Source organism: Callospermophilus lateralis, chromosome 2 (assembly GCF_048772815.1).
Source record: "Callospermophilus lateralis isolate mCalLat2 chromosome 2, mCalLat2.hap1, whole genome shotgun sequence".
Taxonomy (NCBI): domain Eukaryota; kingdom Metazoa; phylum Chordata; class Mammalia; order Rodentia; family Sciuridae; genus Callospermophilus; species Callospermophilus lateralis.
This window is the reverse complement of record NC_135306.1, coordinates 24,036,574-24,054,804: the sequence shown is the minus strand read 5'-3', so window position 1 is coordinate 24,054,804 and position 18,231 is coordinate 24,036,574. Positions and strand designations below refer to the sequence as shown.

The 18,231-nt window shown below is 36.9% G+C and overlaps 2 protein-coding genes across 3 annotated transcripts in view; one reads left to right on the top strand and one right to left on the bottom strand.

The window, feature by feature from the left end:
* The first annotated feature begins 38 nt into the window (after nucleotides 1–38).
* Abitram (actin binding transcription modulator) lies at nucleotides 39–6,993 on the top strand. The gene is made up of 6 exons (XM_076845718.2): nucleotides 39–389; nucleotides 1,400–1,451; nucleotides 2,163–2,292; nucleotides 4,977–5,053; nucleotides 5,167–5,236; nucleotides 5,328–6,993. The coding sequence occupies exons 1-6, from the start codon at nucleotides 296–298 to the stop codon at nucleotides 5,463–5,465; spliced, it is 561 nt and encodes a 186-aa protein (XP_076701833.2). The 5' UTR covers nucleotides 39–295; the 3' UTR covers nucleotides 5,466–6,993.
* A 366-nt stretch (nucleotides 6,994–7,359) lies between these two features.
* Ctnnal1 (catenin alpha like 1) overlaps nucleotides 7,360–18,231 on the bottom strand; it is a 59,899-nt gene continuing 49,027 nt past the window's right edge. For both annotated transcript variants that reach the window (XM_076845716.2, XM_076845717.2), the window contains 7 exons: nucleotides 14,359–14,409; nucleotides 14,115–14,269; nucleotides 12,432–12,480; nucleotides 9,484–9,540; nucleotides 9,226–9,339; nucleotides 8,500–8,583; nucleotides 7,360–8,370 (listed from right to left, as the gene is read on the bottom strand). In XM_076845716.2, coding sequence (XP_076701831.2) covers nucleotides 8,305–8,370; nucleotides 8,500–8,583; nucleotides 9,226–9,339; nucleotides 9,484–9,540; nucleotides 12,432–12,480; nucleotides 14,115–14,269; nucleotides 14,359–14,409 — 576 coding nt within the window. In that variant the 3' untranslated portion in view covers nucleotides 7,360–8,304. The remainder of the gene's footprint in view (nucleotides 8,371–8,499; nucleotides 8,584–9,225; nucleotides 9,340–9,483; nucleotides 9,541–12,431; nucleotides 12,481–14,114; nucleotides 14,270–14,358; nucleotides 14,410–18,231) is intronic.

The following is an 18,231-nucleotide window of genomic DNA, read 5'->3' as shown; positions in this document are numbered from 1 at the left end:
TCACGCAGCGCAAGGGGCGTGGCCAGGCTGGGGGGCGGCTCCCCGGATCAATAGCCGTGGCCTTCTCCGTAGGAGCTGGAGGTTCTGCGCTGGCTTCTGTCCTCCTGCACTCTCTGTTTTACTTGATCCCCAACTTGACAAAGTCACCCACGCACGGTAATTGACAGTGGGCGGAGCCCGTGGGCTAGGGAGCAGCGCACGTGCGCATCACGCGAGCCGCGCGCCGGAAGGACTTCTCTGGCCAAGACCTGCGGAGAGGAGCCGCAGGGCGGGGGCCACGGCGCGGGAGGTCGCCATGGCTACAGAGCCCGCGGCCTCCGAGCCCGCGACTTCGGAGCCCGGGGTGCCGTCGCTCGTGGATCGTTACTTCACTCGTTGGTACAAAGCGGGTAAGTGCGGGAAGAGGGCGATCTCCGCTGCACCACATCGGCCTGATGCTGCGGGGACTACTGCGACAGATCGTAAATCACGCGCGCGTCCTGGCGCTTCCTCCCAGCATCCGAAGGAGCCGACGTCAGTGCTCCCCTCTAGGCGCGGCAGTGACTTTTGCAAAGACTTGGAAGCCTGAAATACAGCCGGGCGCGTTCTAGGTTTGGCGACTGCCCTACGGGTTGCTTGTTTGACTTTGCGCAGGCTAAACAGGTACTCCAGGCTGTTAAGGTCCTTGAGTGCCTGGGGAACTTGAGGGGCCATAGAAAGATAGATTCTATAGATCCTATAGAAAGGAGCCAGTTCCTTAAAATTAGCAGGTAGCGGCAGAGGGATGTAAAGATGCAGAATCTACAGTTTTGTCATCCGCTGGTATTGTCCATTTTGCCATACAGAAGCAGGCATTCCTGTGGTAGTGTTTTGTGTAACCTGTAAATACCAGTGGGAGGAGCATCACTGGGGACTCTAACCTAATCCCTACTTTCTCCCTTTCAGTCAGGAATAATGAGTGTCCTCATTTATATTATAGCATGTTTTTCTGTTGGTCAAATTTAGGGTAAACAGCCATTCTGGTTCACACAGTATTGAGGGATTTTCTGGAATGTGAGACTTTCTCTGCTAACATCAGGATAGTTTCAGAAATCACCATCAAAAAATAAATAAATAAATAAATAAAACAAAAAAGGCCAGTGTAGGATAAAGAATGTGACACTAATTGTTTTTCTTTAACGGAAATAATGGGTATAATCATTTTAAAGTGAGGACAAAAGCTAGACGAAGCAGGGTTTTATCACTTTAACATTAAATAAGTGATTCTTGTGGGTCTGGTTCCATTTAAATACTTTTTTAAAAACTTTATATTTTTTAATTGATTATCTTCATAATTAATTTATCTCAGTGAAACAAAAAAGTATCTCATAATGATAGTAAATATTGTTTTAGCAACCAACAAACTTATTTACTCTTCTAGATGTCAAAGGAAAACCCTGTGAAGATCACTGTATACTACAGCACTCTAACCGGTAAGCCAGTCAAAAATTATAAATTATCAAAGACATTTTCCTTTTACCTGGTATTTAATCTGGTATGGTCTTGGATTAAAGAGCTTATTAGGGCTGGGGCTGGGGCTCAGTGGTAGAGCGCTCACCTAGCACGTGTGAGGCTCTGGGTTCAATCCTCAGCACCACATATAAATAAAGGTATTGTGTGCAACTACAACTAAAAATAAAATAATTTTTTTTTAAAAAAAAAAGCTTATTAAATGAACATCACCAAATTACCTTCCACTGTGTTGAAATGGTGTTATTATAGGAGTTTGGTTGGTAGAAATTGAACATATAATTTTGATTAACTAAACACTCAAATGGAACACATCTTCAGTTATCTGCTACCTAAAGTAGCTGCTGCAGAGCCCATGGAGACCATCACAGTAGAGGCATATGTGGTATCCTGTAAACAAGAAGACCTTACTTTCCTCTCTTCTACTCCAGTGCTACCTAAATCCCTGTGCTACTGTTCACTTTCCTAGAAAGGAAATTCAAATCCACTCTCATCTATTATTGAATTTCCCATACTGTAGTTAGGCTCTAATAATAGCCAAAGGAAAAAGAAGGGGGATGTTAATTTTACTAAACAAATGTCAGTTCATGTAGACTAGTGCAGGTGGGAACAGTGTTACAGGAGGAATAATTATAGAAAGAATTAACACAGAATCAATTTTTTTCTTCCTGTAGAATATGTGTCATCACATTGGCAGAATCTCATCCAGTTCTTCAAAGTGGAAAAACAATCAAAAGCATTTCCTATCAGATCAGTACCAATTGTAGCAGACTTCAGAACAAGGTCTCTGGGAAATTTAAGCGGGTATGTCCCTATAATTCTCTATTACCAACCAAAATCCTCTATATTTATGATATAATAGATCTAGTCTTCCTTAGGATCCAGATATGTATGCTCAGTAATGTGTGTATTCATTCTTTTCGGGAAGTTCAGGGTGTTGATTTTAAGATACACCAACCATAAAGAAATTCTCTCAACCATAACAAATAAATAGATATTTCAGGAGGTGTTGTATTTATCATGTTAGGTTCTGTATCACCACTCCTCTTGTCTCGACTCTAATACCAAAATAACAAGATATTTTGTCTTTTCTAGACTTATTAAACTAGTATCTCAAGTTATGTAAAATTTAAGTGATTATTCTTTACCATGTTTTCACATGTATATTAAAAGAAAAAAATCCTGAAACAGTAGGAAAAAAATCAGTCTGAGAAAATAATATGGTGTTAGCTTCTTACCGTTTTTCCACACTAAAATATTACCAGTCAATACCTATTTACCCATGTCCTTCACCTCCACTACCACCCAATGTTCAGACAACATGTTCTCTCTATCCTCTACAACTCTAGGCAAAACAAACTCTCTAATAAAAGAGGATATCATGCCGAGTACAATTTAGTTACATATTCAAGTGTCCTAACAAACACATTGGACTGGGAAAGTTTCTGCAAATTATGCTTACTGTTCCAGGACACTGTAATAGCTTGCCTTATAATTCCTTACTTTTCAACCAGAAACAAATGGACATTAAAAAGCATGTACCTTTCTTAAAAGAAAAAGTCTACAAATATATATAATAGTTAATGCTTATGGATCTCTTGTCAGTGTCCAAAATAGCAACACTACTGTTATTAACAAAGAACAAAGGACCTGTATACTAAACCCAGTACAGATAAGTTTCAATTGTATATCAACTGCTAATCATTTATTCTCTCAAGGGAGGTGATAAGAATGGGTCAAAGCACTTCTCTTTTGATACAAGCCCAATTGTAGACAAACCCTCTGAGACAAGTTCCCACTTCCTACTTCCCAAAAGTGGAGAGTCACAGTGACACCTGTATTTTGAAATGAAATCCCCCGTACACAGAGGGGTGAAACCAATGTAGTAATAGTCTCTGAATACCATCCTGTAATGTTTTGAGAGGTAAATTAAAAAGTCATAAAGAACAGTATCTTAAATGCCTGTTTGTACAGGAAAAGTTCCTGAAAAGAATAGGGCAGCACATGAGATGTGCCTGCCTTGACTCCCATGAGCCTCCTTGTAGGTATTTGTCAGAACCTCCTCAGAGTCCTCCATCTAATGGAAGTGCTTGCAACAGTAATCTTGACATCACAAACAGATGTATCGAAATGTGGTATTGATTTAGGGGTTATAGGATAATAGGTAAATCATTTTTATGTGGCTAATTAAAACTCTTTTCCGCATTTCTCTTAAATGGCATATTTTAAAATTTTATTTGCTTTTAACTTTTTGCAGGACTGGAGATGGAACCCAGGAATGCTCTACTACTGAGCTAAATCCCCAGCCCTTTTAATTTTGAGACAGTCTCGCTAAATTGCCCAAGCTGACCTTGTAAGAACTTGCAGTCTTCCTGTCTCAACCACTTGAGTTGCTGGGATTACAGCACACTCAGCTTGTTATTTTTTAAATTAGAAAAATCCCCTCTTCAGAAAGTCTAAGTGATTAACCCTGATAAAGAGGTTTCTTTATCTATTAAGTTCTAATGTTTTCACATTAGGTAGGAATCTTTTTTTTTAATATTTATTTTTTAGTTGTAGTTGGACACAATACCTTTATTTTGTTTATTTTTATGTGGTGCTAAGGATCGAACCCAGGGTCTTGCACGTGCTAGGCGAGTGCTCTCCTGCTGAGCCACAACCCCAGCTCCTAGGTAGGAATCTTAATGAAATTAACTTAGAACACTATGGCTATCATACCCTGTCATGTTGAATTTTATATTATTACTTGTGGTAGATTTTCCCACATTTTGAAATCTTTCACATGACTATTTGTAACTTTCTCATTTACAGTTGAGAAAATATATTATTAGTCTTGTTTTAGTCAGCTTTTTCACTGCTATGATCAAAAGACCTGATAAGAATAATTTTAGAGGAAGAAAAGTTTATTGGCGGCTCATGTTTTTCAGAGTCTCAGTCCATAGATGACTGATTTTGATGCTCTGGACCCATGGCAGAGGGTATAGAGGAGGAGAGCAACCCAGGACATGGCCAACAAGAAACAGAAAGAGCCCACCAGAGACAAAATATATACCCCAAAGGCATGCCCCCAGTGATCCACCTCCTCCAGCCATATCCTATCTGCCTTCAGTTACCACTAAGATCCCCATCAGCAGATTAATGCACTGATTAGGTTAAGGTTGTTACAACCCAATCATTTCAACTCAACTTTCTTGCATTGTCTGACACAATCTTTTCTAGGACATCTAATATCTAAAGAGTAACAAGTTTATAACTAAATTACGTATTATCACATATAGCTTAGTCAACTGTTTAGTTTGGTACCAAGCACATAGTAGGCACTTAGTATGTAAATGTTTGAATACATGAATGATTTCTATGTATTTAAGTGATTTTTATTTAAATTAACATCAGTTTCAGATGTAGATTGTATTTTAACACTGAGGGCTGCCTCTCAAAGGAAAGTGGAATGTATATCAATTAATCACCTCACCCTTCTCATTTCCTAGGGGGCACAGTTTCTAACAGAACTTGCACCTCTGTGTAAGATTTACTGTTCAGATGGAGAGGAATATACCATATCTAGGTGAGTAACTTTTTAACCACAATTTAGGGGAAAAGCCACAAATACCTTCATTTACTTAAGGAAAAGTAACTATAAAAATCTGTTGTTTCTTAAAAATAATTTTTTTAAAACAGTTGTGTTAGAGGACGGTTGATGGAAGTGAATGAGAACATTCTCCACAAACCATCTATTCTTCAAGAAAAGGTAAAAAAGAAGGGGAAAATATCCCATTCATGTACCTTTCTTCGGCCCTTTGAATCATTTGACAGTATTAAATATTCTGTTTCTTTTCCAGCCATCTACTGAAGGCTACATTGCAGTTGTGTTACCCAAATTTGAGGAGAGCAAAAGTGTAACAGAAGGGTTACTGACACAAAAACAATACGAGGAGGTCGTGGTGAAACGCATTAATGCCACAACAGCTACATCATGAGGATCCAGATGGAGTGAAAATTGCTGTAGGACACTTACCCACCCTGGCCTCAAAACATCAGTGCACTAAAGGAGGAAACCCAGAGTATGTGAAGCATACTCAGCACTTGCCATCAGCTAGGGAGGCTTAATCCTTCCTGTCACCTAGTTTCCCTTTTGTCTTCATCCTTCAAGATCTGTCCTGCCTGGGGACTCACTGTGTTGCGTCTATCAACTGACAAGCAAGGGATGTTTTTCTGATTAAAAACAACAAATCTCTCAGGAAAATTGGAAAATGGAAAAATTTTAGGTAGCCAAGTAAAAGCAATTTACCTACCGTACCTATGACGTAGAGGAATACATGCCATGTATTTATCATTATTGCCTGAGTTTTCTGTCAGTTTAATATTTTTATTTTTTTAGTTGTAGATGGACACAATATCTTTATTTCATTTTTATGTCTCACACATTCTAGGCAAGCACTGCACCACTGAGCCACAGCCCCGGCCCTCAGTTTAATATTTTGAAAAAGGGTACCCAGCCTTTCTTCAGTGACATTACCAAAGTCTCATCCCATCCCTTTTGCTTCAACTCCTCTGCCTTTAGGTTGTAGGGAAAAAACAGGAGTGCTAAGTATATCTTCTTGGCTCCTTATGGAGCTGGGCCTCCCCTCTACAAGGAATGAGATCTCTAACACTGACTTCTTAAATTGCAGACACAAAGAAGACTTTGCTGGAGCTTTCCTAGCAAATGGAAATAAGACAGTGTTCATCTGGTTCTTGCAATACATAGGTTGTAGTTCACTCAGTCTCACACATTTTAGGTACAGTTAATGTCTAACATAGAAATGACAGAATTATTCGCCCAAAGGCATAGATGCCTTTGAACCAGAATAAAGAATTTCACAAACTAGGGAGGAAAAAATCCCACTGAACGTATGGTTTAACTTTGAGCTGGGGGTGTTGCTCTTTGGTGGAATGCTTACCTAGTATGTATGAGGACCTGGGTTCATCCCAAGCACCACAAAAAACAGATTATATACTAAATTTACACGATTTCAAAAAAGAACTTCACATCTTATTTAAGGGATGCAACACATACATAGATATATGAAGGGAAAGAAAATCACTTGATGTGTAGGTTCCTTTGGTTCTTTATCCTCTGATGCTGTTGAAATAATGCTGTCCCTTTCCCATCCCCACTCACACTTCCATGAGAATATTCTCAGGTATCTAAAAGAGTATTTTGTAAATAAAACTTTAAAAATTATTTTTAGTTCATAAGAAAAAATGTCTTTAAACCTGAATGTCTATACATGACCCCCGACAGGTAGCAACTCCTACAGTGATTGTGGTGAACTGAATATATAAGCACAAGCCAGGAGACCCCCCCACCTCAGCATAAACACTGATTCTTGAAGTCTTCATACAGCAATACTAGAGATAGGAGAACAGGGTGTCTTATTTTGCAAATTACATTATATCATTCATTTTTTATTGTAATTTGAGACTTTTGGTTTCACAGAATAAAAATCATGTTTGATGACTTGATTATTTAAATAGGTATTTTATGAAGGTCACTAATAGCTGAGTGCATCCCATCCCCCCCATGACTATAGTAAAAATATTTGACAAATACCAACTAGCTAGTTGGTGACAGAATGACTCTTTTGTGAACATGGATTGTGTTCACTGACACAGATAAAGATCATGATCATCAGACCAGCTCATATCTACTGCCTTTTGCAACTGATGACATGACTGATTTCAAAATGAAATTTCAAAGTGTTGGGGCATAAGCTGACACCATTCCAAAACAGCATTAACTGTATAGTATCACAGGGAGAAAACCCATAAACCAGATCCTTCAGTCAAAGACCCATCCCACAGAAACAGAAAAAGCTTCAAACACTAAAATTAAAAATACTCAAAAAGATGTTTATTTGTTTTATGATGAACATTACCATGCCACATATATAAAATATATTATTATTCGGAATTTAACAGTTCATTGGTTCCAGTGTCCTTTTTACCTGCCATTCTGCCAACTAATAATAAGAAGGGTAGTTAGAAATTATTTTATAAGCCAGTAAGAAAGACTGAGGATTCCACCTAGTAGGGCACATTGGCCAACTATGCTAGAACTAGAACCAAAAGAGCTACCTTTGGCTGGGAGTGTAGCTCAGTGATGAGAGCTTACCTAGCATGCACAAAGGCCTGGTTTTGAGGGCTGCAAAAAAATTTAAAATCCATCTCCAGGAGTTGCTCCAGGGTTTTATGAGTGACTTCCATTACCTGCCTTAGAGAAGGGACACATGGCATAATAACCCTTACACTGAAATGCTTGTTAGAAAACCACTGCCACTAGCATGGGTGGTCTGCTAGGGCATCCAAGGGGCCCGTCATACCTGGACAGGGAATGAAGGAAGAGTGCAAAGGTTAAAGGAAAGCCCTGTCTTCACCCAGGTTACTGTATATTTTCTCCTGAAATCGGGGTTCTAGAGAATAAGCTTAAATAAAATAGTTAAGGTACAATATGCCAAAGTTAAGCCCTTATTCAAAATAGCTTCTTTGGATTCAACTGTCATTAAGACAGTCGGAGATATTTGGTTTAATGTTTAAAGAACATTATTAATTCAATGTCATATTTTAAAATCGTACTGCAGTTAAAATTCTAGCAACTACTGTGGCATTTATTAGTTGTCAGAAAGCATCACAATCTGAAGATCAGAAAGTAAAGCAAGATTTCAGTGCTGTTTTCATTATAAAACTGTTGAATTTCTGAAAATATAAAGAGTCGTTTGCTTCTTAAAAATGTCAGCTTTGCCACATGATGTTCCAGAGATCGGGCCCCAGAGCTTCTCAAGTTTTTATGTCCACAGCGTCTTTATTTGTAACCGAGACCCATCTGTTATTTTCCATCTGAAGCTGGAAAAGTTAATGACAATTAGTTTCTGCTTTACTCTGAAACAAAAAAAAATTAAGTAGTAACTATTATTTTCTTTTGCATTTTCCTTTAAGCTAATAAAGTGAGTTTAATATAGAAAACTGCCTCACCTTCTTCAGCAATTTGTAGCAAAGTGAGAGAAGGTGGACCAAGAGAGCCATCATGGATCTTGTCTTCGTAATACACTTATCAACCTACAGTGACAGAAAGCATGCAAATTAGATTCTAAAACTGGTACTTCTAAAACTTTATCATTTATTTGGTTTTAAAGTCATAACATTTTTCCACTGTGGAAATCTAACAGATTGAGAAAGGTATAAATGTATGATCAGACTTGAAGTGCAGAACATAGGGCAGGTTTTGTTGCCCAGATCTCATGCCTGTTTCATGAACCCCAGGAAGAATGGGTGGAAAAGCAATTCATCTACCTCCAGCTCTTTAGGAATTTTTTAAAGAGCTCTAAGTAGTGGCAGGCAATCCCCCACTTTATAATTCCTCCTGCTCTGCTCTGTGGACATAAGCCTACATTCCCTCAGATAATTTATGGGAACCCAGACTCAGGCGTTTGTGCCTTAAACTCAGGGTAGCTGCTCTGTGTTATGGAATTAATCTATGTCCAAAAAGCTAATTTAATTGGTTAGCCTGTTCCTTGGGGTCAGTTATAACAGCAGATAATAAATAGATAATAAATGATTTTTTTCAGTCAAGGAATGAAAAATGGAAATTAGCCTTCTATATCCTACTTTATTTTAAGAAAAAGGACCTGGAATAACTTGATGAAGAACAGGTGTGCAAGTTTCTCAAGTGTCTCCTTGATTAATCCCCCTCTCTTTTACCTTTAGAAACATTTTATTCTGCAAAGATGCTTTAGTTACTGTCTGGAGCTGGTGGCATAGAGGAATTAACTTGTTTATTTCCAGAAGAAGCATAAGCTTGTCATCATCTTTCAGCTGAAATATAATTTAGGAAGTTACAACAACCCCATCAAAACTGCATCTTTTAATACTTTAAATACCTTTATATCTTAATATACTCCCAAAGTGGGTATACATGATACCACCACCAGTACTAGGCAGGGAGAAGGCAGGTATTACCTGTTTTGAAAAAGCTTGTACACTTGAAGTAAGCTTTAAACTCTCTGCAGCAAAAACCTGGTAGAATGAAAACAATCACTATTTTAGATAGATGTCTTATGGGTTGGTAAGAAATAAACATATTGATATTTTCATATAATTTGAAAAATACGACCTAGACATTAAAAGCAAGTCACAGAACTCCTACATTTTTTGTGTACCCCGGAAAAAGGTTTAGCTGAATTCAGAAGTTTTCCTGGACCTGATACAAACTAATCACTGGAGAGGCTCCTCTGTAGCTGGAAACTTTCAATTATTCTGAAGGGTTACACAGATCTGTGATACTCAAATTATGTCTGGTTTTGGGAGGGACCCTGAGCTCAATTCATAAAATCTCCAATTATAAAAAGATGATGAATCTTGGTGCATGAGGTCAAAAAGGCTAGAACTTTCTTACTTACATCTAACCAAGATTAAATGTGTCACCTATACACATTCCATCACCCAGCTACTTGAGAGGATCGACTCAGTTGTTGGTTTTGTTATTGTTTTCTGACTGCCTTTTAACCATGCATTTTATTTACAATTTAGTGAGCAGGAAGAAGAACAGAGAAAAATAGGATTGGACAAGTAAGACAGGAATATTCAGGACATCATGTTAAAATGGTGTGTGGAACCTTTTCAAGTGAGAGGTACCATGGACATAAAGGGACGAAGACTCTGTTTTAGGTAGCAGCAGAAATAAAGGAGAGAATGGAGCAAATATGGAAGTTATTTATAAATAAAAATAACAGATCTTTGTAATAAACTAGATTAAAAAATAATGAGGAGGAGACTAATTCCAAAGTTAACTTTCACCCTTTATTCAACAGCCTTGACACCTTGCTGCTGTTGGTGAAGTGGTCTCAAGGATAAGAGTCCTTGCTTCCTTCCCTGCCCTTTGAAAGGGAAACCACGAGCTACACCCAGAGTCTAACTGAATGTCTCACTTCCCTGGATGCTCCTCACCATTCCACATTACCACCCTCTCTTCTGCATATCTTCTCTTTCCTTTTCAGTCTGTAAACTCCTTGGGTCAAGATCCTTGCCCATCTTATAGAATAACATGGTTTTAAAACCACCTTAAAGCTGATAACTCCCAAGGTGCTCTCTCCATTCCTGAACTACCCTGGCACTAGCCCTATATATTCTACTTGGCAGTTGTAGTTAACATGAGCAAAACAAAATACTTGATTTCCACCTTCTAAATCTGATGTTCTCCTTCAGTGTTCCCTTGCTCAGTAAATGACACTATCATTTAACATGTTGGCCAAGCCAAAACCTTTAGAATTTAAGTCAGATGATGCTACTGCTTCTGAAAATCCTCGGTGGATTTACCATCATGCTTCACCACTTTCCTCTGACTCACTCCACTCCATCCAACATTGTTCCCTTATTCTTCTTCAGACATATGTAGCCCTACCCTTACACCTCAGGGCCTTTGCACTGGTTCTGCCCATCTGAAATACTCTACCGCTACTTATCCATCCAAGTCACTCTCTTGCTTCATTAATGTCACTATTCAGATGTTACCTACCTCCTTAGAGAAGTCTTTTCTATCCTATCACCTTGATATTCTTGTCCTACATGATTTTATCTACAAGTACTTATGTATGTGCATTATATACTAAACTTTCTAATGTCTATTTCCTGACACTAAAATATAAGCCTTATGGGGGCAGGGGCTTTTTTTTGTTCACTCTTCTTCCCAGAGTTCTTACCCACCATCTGACATGTAGCTCAATAAATATTTGTTGTGTGAAACATGCCATTTTATGTTCATCTTAGAGACAATTAGACACAGGTTTAAGGCATATGCTCACAGAGAAGGTGAGTAAGTGCAGTATAGAATAGAATGAACACAGGCCAAAGTGAACAGAATGAATCCAGAATTTATTGCAGTTGTGTTAAGGGGGAAAGTTCATTTTAAAATCTAATTTATAGAAAAATTCAGAAAAAAAAATATTTGCTATGATTCTTCTTTGTTGACAATCACCCCTTTTAGCTGAAATCCTTTTCCTGAAGTGGTGCAAGCAGAAGGATAGGTATGCCAAAGGAAACTATATGAGAGTTAAACAGTGATAGAAATTTCAGATTTCAATGTAGGAATTCTCTTGGAAAACAGGCTAACATCGGGAGGGTAAAATAGGAAAGGAGGTGTGGTGTGGTGGTGGCATGTGTCTGGAGTCCCAGCTACTTGGAAGGCTGTGATGGGAGGATTGCTTGAGGCCAGGAGTTCCAGACAAGCCTGGGCAACCTAGCAATACCCCACCTCAAAAAAGTGAAGAAAAGAAAATAGGAAAGAAATTTTACAACACACTTGCCAACCTAAAGCTTCTAACCAGAGGAAAGATAAATGGAGACAGGTTTACATGGAATTCCATTAGACACAGGGCAAAAGGGTGGTACCAACATACCTCTCTCCCTAAATTCCCTAAATCATCATGAACATGGAAGAAAAGAAGGAAACTAACAAGTACTGAGTACCTTCTAGTGGTCTTCAGTCTATTACTTCTGAAATTTTTTTTATGTGTTAACTCATTAAATCAATATCATTCATCCAATGCAATTATGAAGAGGCCAAAGAACTTTTCTAGAACTCTGGAAGATATAAGGGATTTGCATCTGCTTTCAGGATATTTTCATCTACTTGGGACTTGCATCTGTTTCAAGTTTGCAACATTGCATCTGTTGACTACCAATCAAGCCTGTTCTGCTTTATCCTTATAATATTTTTTGTTTCTAATGAGATAACCAAGAAAGCTTGACAAAACATTATGCAAACCCTCTTTCTTTCTATTTGTCTACTGCTCTCTAAAGCACAGATGTATACATGTACAAGTACACAATATACTAAATCACTAAGAACCCCATTATAATCCACTTTTAGCCCAACATTAAAACAGTATAAAGTAAAAAATAAAACATACCTCTAGATGATGAATTAAGTCCTGGGAAGTTTTCAGGGGCCCTTCTCCTCTAAAATAAAATGAATTATTAGTAAGGTTAAAAAAATTGTTGGCTGAAAATTGGCTGCAAAATATAATTTCAGAACATTCTGTATATTGATAGATCCCAAGAACAGACTCATAATATTGGAACATTTTTCTTAAAGCAAATTTAATCTTTATAACTTCTTTGTGCACTTTTTTTGTCCATGCAAATATTATATATGTTGATTTTATAATGTAAAGACATTTAAAATTAGCAAGTTATATTTGAGTTCTATTTGTCCTTTTTAATCTTTTTGTGTTGTTTCATGAATTAAATATATGAGATTTATAATATCTTAACTAAAAGTCCTTTGTTACATAATGAAAACAGAATCAGATCAAAATCAGAAGATTCTAATTTCAATTCTGGTAGGAACTCAGTTATTCATCTTTTTTTTTTTTTAAGAGAGAGGGGGGGAGAGAGAGAGAGAGAGAGAGAGAGAGAGAGAGAATTTTTAATATTTATTTTTTAGTTATTGGCGGACACAACATCTTTGTTTGTATGTGGTGCTGAGAATCGAACCCGGGCCACACACATGCCAGGCGAGCGTGCTACCACTTGAGCCACATCCCCAGCCCCCTCAGTTATTCATCTTTAAAAAGGCATATTATTTAAGTTTCAACTTTGAATACATAAGATAATTATGATAATTCTTGTGCTACCAGTCTTAAAGAGATTGGGAAATATCAAATTTAAAACTACCAAAAAAATTAACAACTCTAAAAGATGAAAAGTAGATTGCAACAAAGAAAATAACAGAAAGAACATAAGACCAGCAATATACTAGACATAAAACAGAAAATCTGTACTCTAGCAGCAACCAGTACTTCCACTTAATAGCTTTGTGACCAAATCATTCCTGATCCTAATAAATTGTTGAGAGTATCTAAAGAAATAATAAAGCAAAAAAACGTGTTAAAAACCAAAAGGCAATGGTACATTTGAAATGTTTTCAAACTAAAAGGCATTAAAAAATTTTAAACATATAAATTAAGAAATATAAATATAAATATATAAATATATTAAGAAATATAAATATAAATCTTTGTCTAATCATTACTTGTGTAAAGATATAAAAGGCACATTCTCTAAAGTACTGGTGTTGGCTGGGAGATATGATATATAGGTTGACAAAAAGCAGAATGTAAATTATTTCAAAATTCTGGAAAGAATAGGATACAAAACTAGAAAAGGATCACTTTTACACCTAACTCTCAATTAAACAGATGTGTCTTCTTCTTGTAGCTGCTGAAGTAAATTGTCATAGTAAGTACTTCCAGTCGTGTGTGTGTGTGTGTGTGTGCGCGCGCGCGCGCGTATGTGTACAAGGGATCAAACTCAGGTCTTTACACATACTATCCACTGAGCTTCATCCCTACCATTTCTACTTTGTTTGGGGACAAAGTCGTCCAGGTTGGCCTTGAACTTGTGATCCTCCTACCTCAATCTCCTGAGTCGCTAGGATTAGAGATGTGTACCAGTGCACATTGTTTAACTACTTCCAGTCTTTTTACCATGCCTTTGCTAGAGACTTTAACCTCGTAATGATTTAACATGGCACTTTTTCTTTACACTAAGTATCAGACTAATTTTAAAAGATCAAAATGTAACCACATTACCTAGTAAATAAATATAGAGAATAGGCCATCCTGGACATGTTCCGTCCATATTGAACAATCTCATTCTCCTGATCCTCCCACTTCTCAATTTCGCAGTCAGCATCAGAGGTGAGCAAACCCAACTTAAGTCCAAGCTTTGCTATCTTGGCTTGCTCCTACAAACATATATTTTAATCACAACTTTGTCATTGTTGATGCAAAAGGAAGAATAGATGTAAGATTATTACAAAAGAAAAGGCTTTACCTCAGAGTCAGGCTTGTCCAGCTTTAATGATTTCAGGTTTGCATTATTCTTCTGTGACAATAAAAAAATTGAGATTTCTTAAAAGGCAATACATTTAATTGTGAGGAAATATAATAGTAATAATGTAACAAAGTCTAATTTTAACATATCTAGTATATAGCTAAATCATATTAAGTATTTTAAACTAAACAAACAATTGCTGAATTGCATGCAGCTTTGAACAGGTCCTTGGTTTGCAACTTGGAGCCAGGGAAAGCAGGTCAGTGTCCTGTTTCACAGTGTCCTCTGTGTCTGCAGTGGCTCTCCTCTTTGCACAAGGGTTTTGGGGACCTCTCAAGACACTTCTGCAATATCCTTGGGAAGCAATAATAATGTCCCTCAAACCTCTCTGGCTTATCTATTGCAACAAGATTATTATATGCTTGAATTATTCTTATGAAATGATGTATTAAAAATAACCACTGGGCTGGGGTTGTGGCTCAGTGATAGAGCACTTGCCTAGCATGTGTGAGGCACTGGGTTCAATTCTCAGCACTGCATATAAATAAATAAAATAAAGGTACATTGAAAACTAAAAAAAAAAATTTAAAAAAACACCTGTTAGTACTTCATACTTTCCCAATGGTTATGACTCCAGAATTAAACTCCTTTAAATAATGTGCCTTTAGAAGGCTAAATTCTTTGTTCCATTGCCATCACAATTGTTCAGACTGTATCCCAGGTTATAAAGATTACATTTAGAATTTAAGATTTAATATGTAAACCAATGTTCAATGGTTTCCTATTTTTGAAAGAGCAAGTTTGTTTTTACATAAATTATGTGGAACTCAGAATATATTTCTCCTAGAAGGGGAGAGATCTATACCAGTTGGTTCTATACAAGTTCACAGATAACTACTCATTTGAAGAACAGGGTACCAGGATAGACCCTATAGTACTAACAACCAATAGTACTAACATCCAATACCTTTAAGATGTGTATACAGATGCCCCTCAACTTATAAGGGGATTATGTCCTGATAAACCCATCATAAGCTGAAAATATCAAAAGTCAAAAATGCATTTAATATACCTAACATACTGAGTCTCATAATTTATCAACATATGTATGGTAGAGTATCAGCTGCTCCCCTCATGATCACCTACCTGGCTCACTGGGAGCTTCGGCCCACTGCCACTGCCCAACCAGCATCACAAGAGAGTATCGTACTACTTACAGCAAGCTTGGTAAAGATCAACATATAATGTATGCTTTCTACTGAATGGGTATCACTTTTGCACCACTGTAAAGTGATAAGATCACATAAGTCAGGGACTATCTGTGTGTGCGTGTGTGTGTGTGTGTGTGTGTGTGCGCACACACGCACATGCATGTGTGTACATATTATGCTCCATGTAACATTTTGGTTAACTAAATAATGCATATACGATGGTGGTTCCAGTAGATTATATCACCTAGCAATGTCATAGTCATCTTAGTTCAAGTACACTATGATATTATTACAACCATGAAATCACTTAATAACATATTCCTCAGAATATGCTCCCCACTGTCAAGTGATAGGTGCCTGTGTGTGTGTGTGTGTGTGTGTGTGTGTGTTTCGGGCTCCTTTTTTGTTTCCCTTGTTACAACCTGATTTGTTACATCTGTTACCAGTTTCACTTCAGAACAAAACTGTTCCCTTCTTTTCCTATTCCATAGTTTAGATGCACTCATTGAACATAGCCATTCTGAGATTTTTTTTTTAATTATGTTTATTTTAAACGCATAAATGAGGTAAAAGGACATGAAATAAATATGCATAGAGGAACTACAAAATTATACACATACATGAACACAAATGCAAATGCAAGCTGGCTCTTGTGCTTATTAGAAAACAAACAGACTTGATCAATGATCTCTGGCTTCTCCTTAGATAGTCATATCATCTTTATTTCCTTCTAGCAGACTATAAAGCAAATCATTAAGCAATTGAGAAAGTTAAGAATATTCTCAAGATTTTTAGGCCTTATTTTAGTTAGAATTTTTACATCCCACTGTATTCTTTGGCATTAGCTGTATTTATTTATTTGTTTATTTATTATGTTTTTAATTTTACAAATTGTTATTAAAGAGTTTAACAAAGACTACAAGAGAATTGACCTATTCTTTTCATCTTACTAATGTGACCTCCCTTGCCATCTAGTGGACACTATTTTAAAATGCAGTCAGGTGGAACAGTTTGAATTGCTTAAGGCTGAAGACTTTGAGCCTCTGAAAAGAGAGCTACAAATTTCTAGGAATATAATTAGCTATGTTATCCTCAAATAAGAAGATGGTTTGTGATTCTGAAATTATTTCTTACTAAAGATAACGCTATTTAGTCCAATAAAATCTTTGCTCCATTCCACCTATTAAACGCTGTATGATGACTGGGGCCGGGGTTATGGCTCAGAGGTAGAGCCCTTACCTAGCATGTGTGAGGCACTGGTTCGATCCACATAAAATATAAAGACAAATAAAATAAAGGTATTGTGTCTATCTAGGACTAAAAAAAGTAAAAAAGAAATTTAAAAAGCTCTATGATGTCTCTTCCAACCTCAAAAAAAATATTTTGTAATAATCCTAAATTACAGAAGTTGAAAAAAAAATTCAAGGTATCCTTATTTGCTTAAACCCAATAGGATATTAACTGTAATATAAACTAGTAGAGTTAAGTAGGGTTAAAAAAAACAACAACAAAAAAAAAATAGACAAATTTCTATCTAGACTTTCAATGCCCTGAGGATAGTTTAAGGCATAGAAGCTCTTTTCAAACACACACACACACACACACACACACACACACACACAATTATTTTGCAGTGTTATAGTTGCTTCTGCACCAGCTACATTGTTTTCAAATACTGATTTTCAATATTTTTAAAAAATTTTTTTATTTTTAGTTTTAGATGGACATAATACCTTTGTTTTGTTTATTTATCCATTTTTATGTGGTGCTAAGGATAGAATCCAGTGTCCCACATGTGAGGCAAGCGCTCTGCCGCTGAGCCACAACCCCAGCCCCTGATTTTCAATATTAAATGCCGGTTTTCTTTTTTAAATAAACTAATTAAGTATATGCCCTTTTTTAAATCTGGGGGTTTGCTTAATCATTTGCACTTCCCCTACACCAACAACCACACCCACTGTTACTTCTACATCCCAAACATGGGCACTTTACTCTCCATCTCTTCATTGCCAGTTCTCTCTTTTGATACTCATCATCTGTTCTTCTTGATAATCATTGATACAAATTCTCTCTCCTCTCTATTCATTTTCTTTTTCTGTGAGTTTAAACCTATACGCTCCAATAGAGTTAGCCACATGTAGCCATTGAACACTTGAAATGTGGCTTGTCTGAATTAAGATGTGCTGTGTGTGTAAAATACACACCAGGCTTTAAAGACTTAGGCTGACAGGAATACTTCAAAAAGGTTCCATAGTTACATGTTGATTATATGTTGAAATGATAATATTTGGGATATACCAGATTAAATATAATATGAAATTTCACAATTTTCTTTTTAAAAATATGACTACTATAAAATTTTTATTTACATATATGCCTTGAATCATATTTCTACTGGACAAGTCCAAGCTAGGCTGGCTGAAACCAGCCTGCCTTTTTCATTGACTAAATTATTGCATTATTTTCTAAGTGACATATTTGTACAGGCAGTTCTAGGAAAACGGAAAACTGCACTTAACAAAATGTCTTTTAAATCCCCACCTGCAGAACATATCTTTTAGCATCTTTTTCATCATTACTGCACCAGTGCCTAGCCTACTGCCCAGCAAACAGAAGATGGCCAAGGAGTATTTAGTGGTTGAACAGATGAATGTTTTTTGTC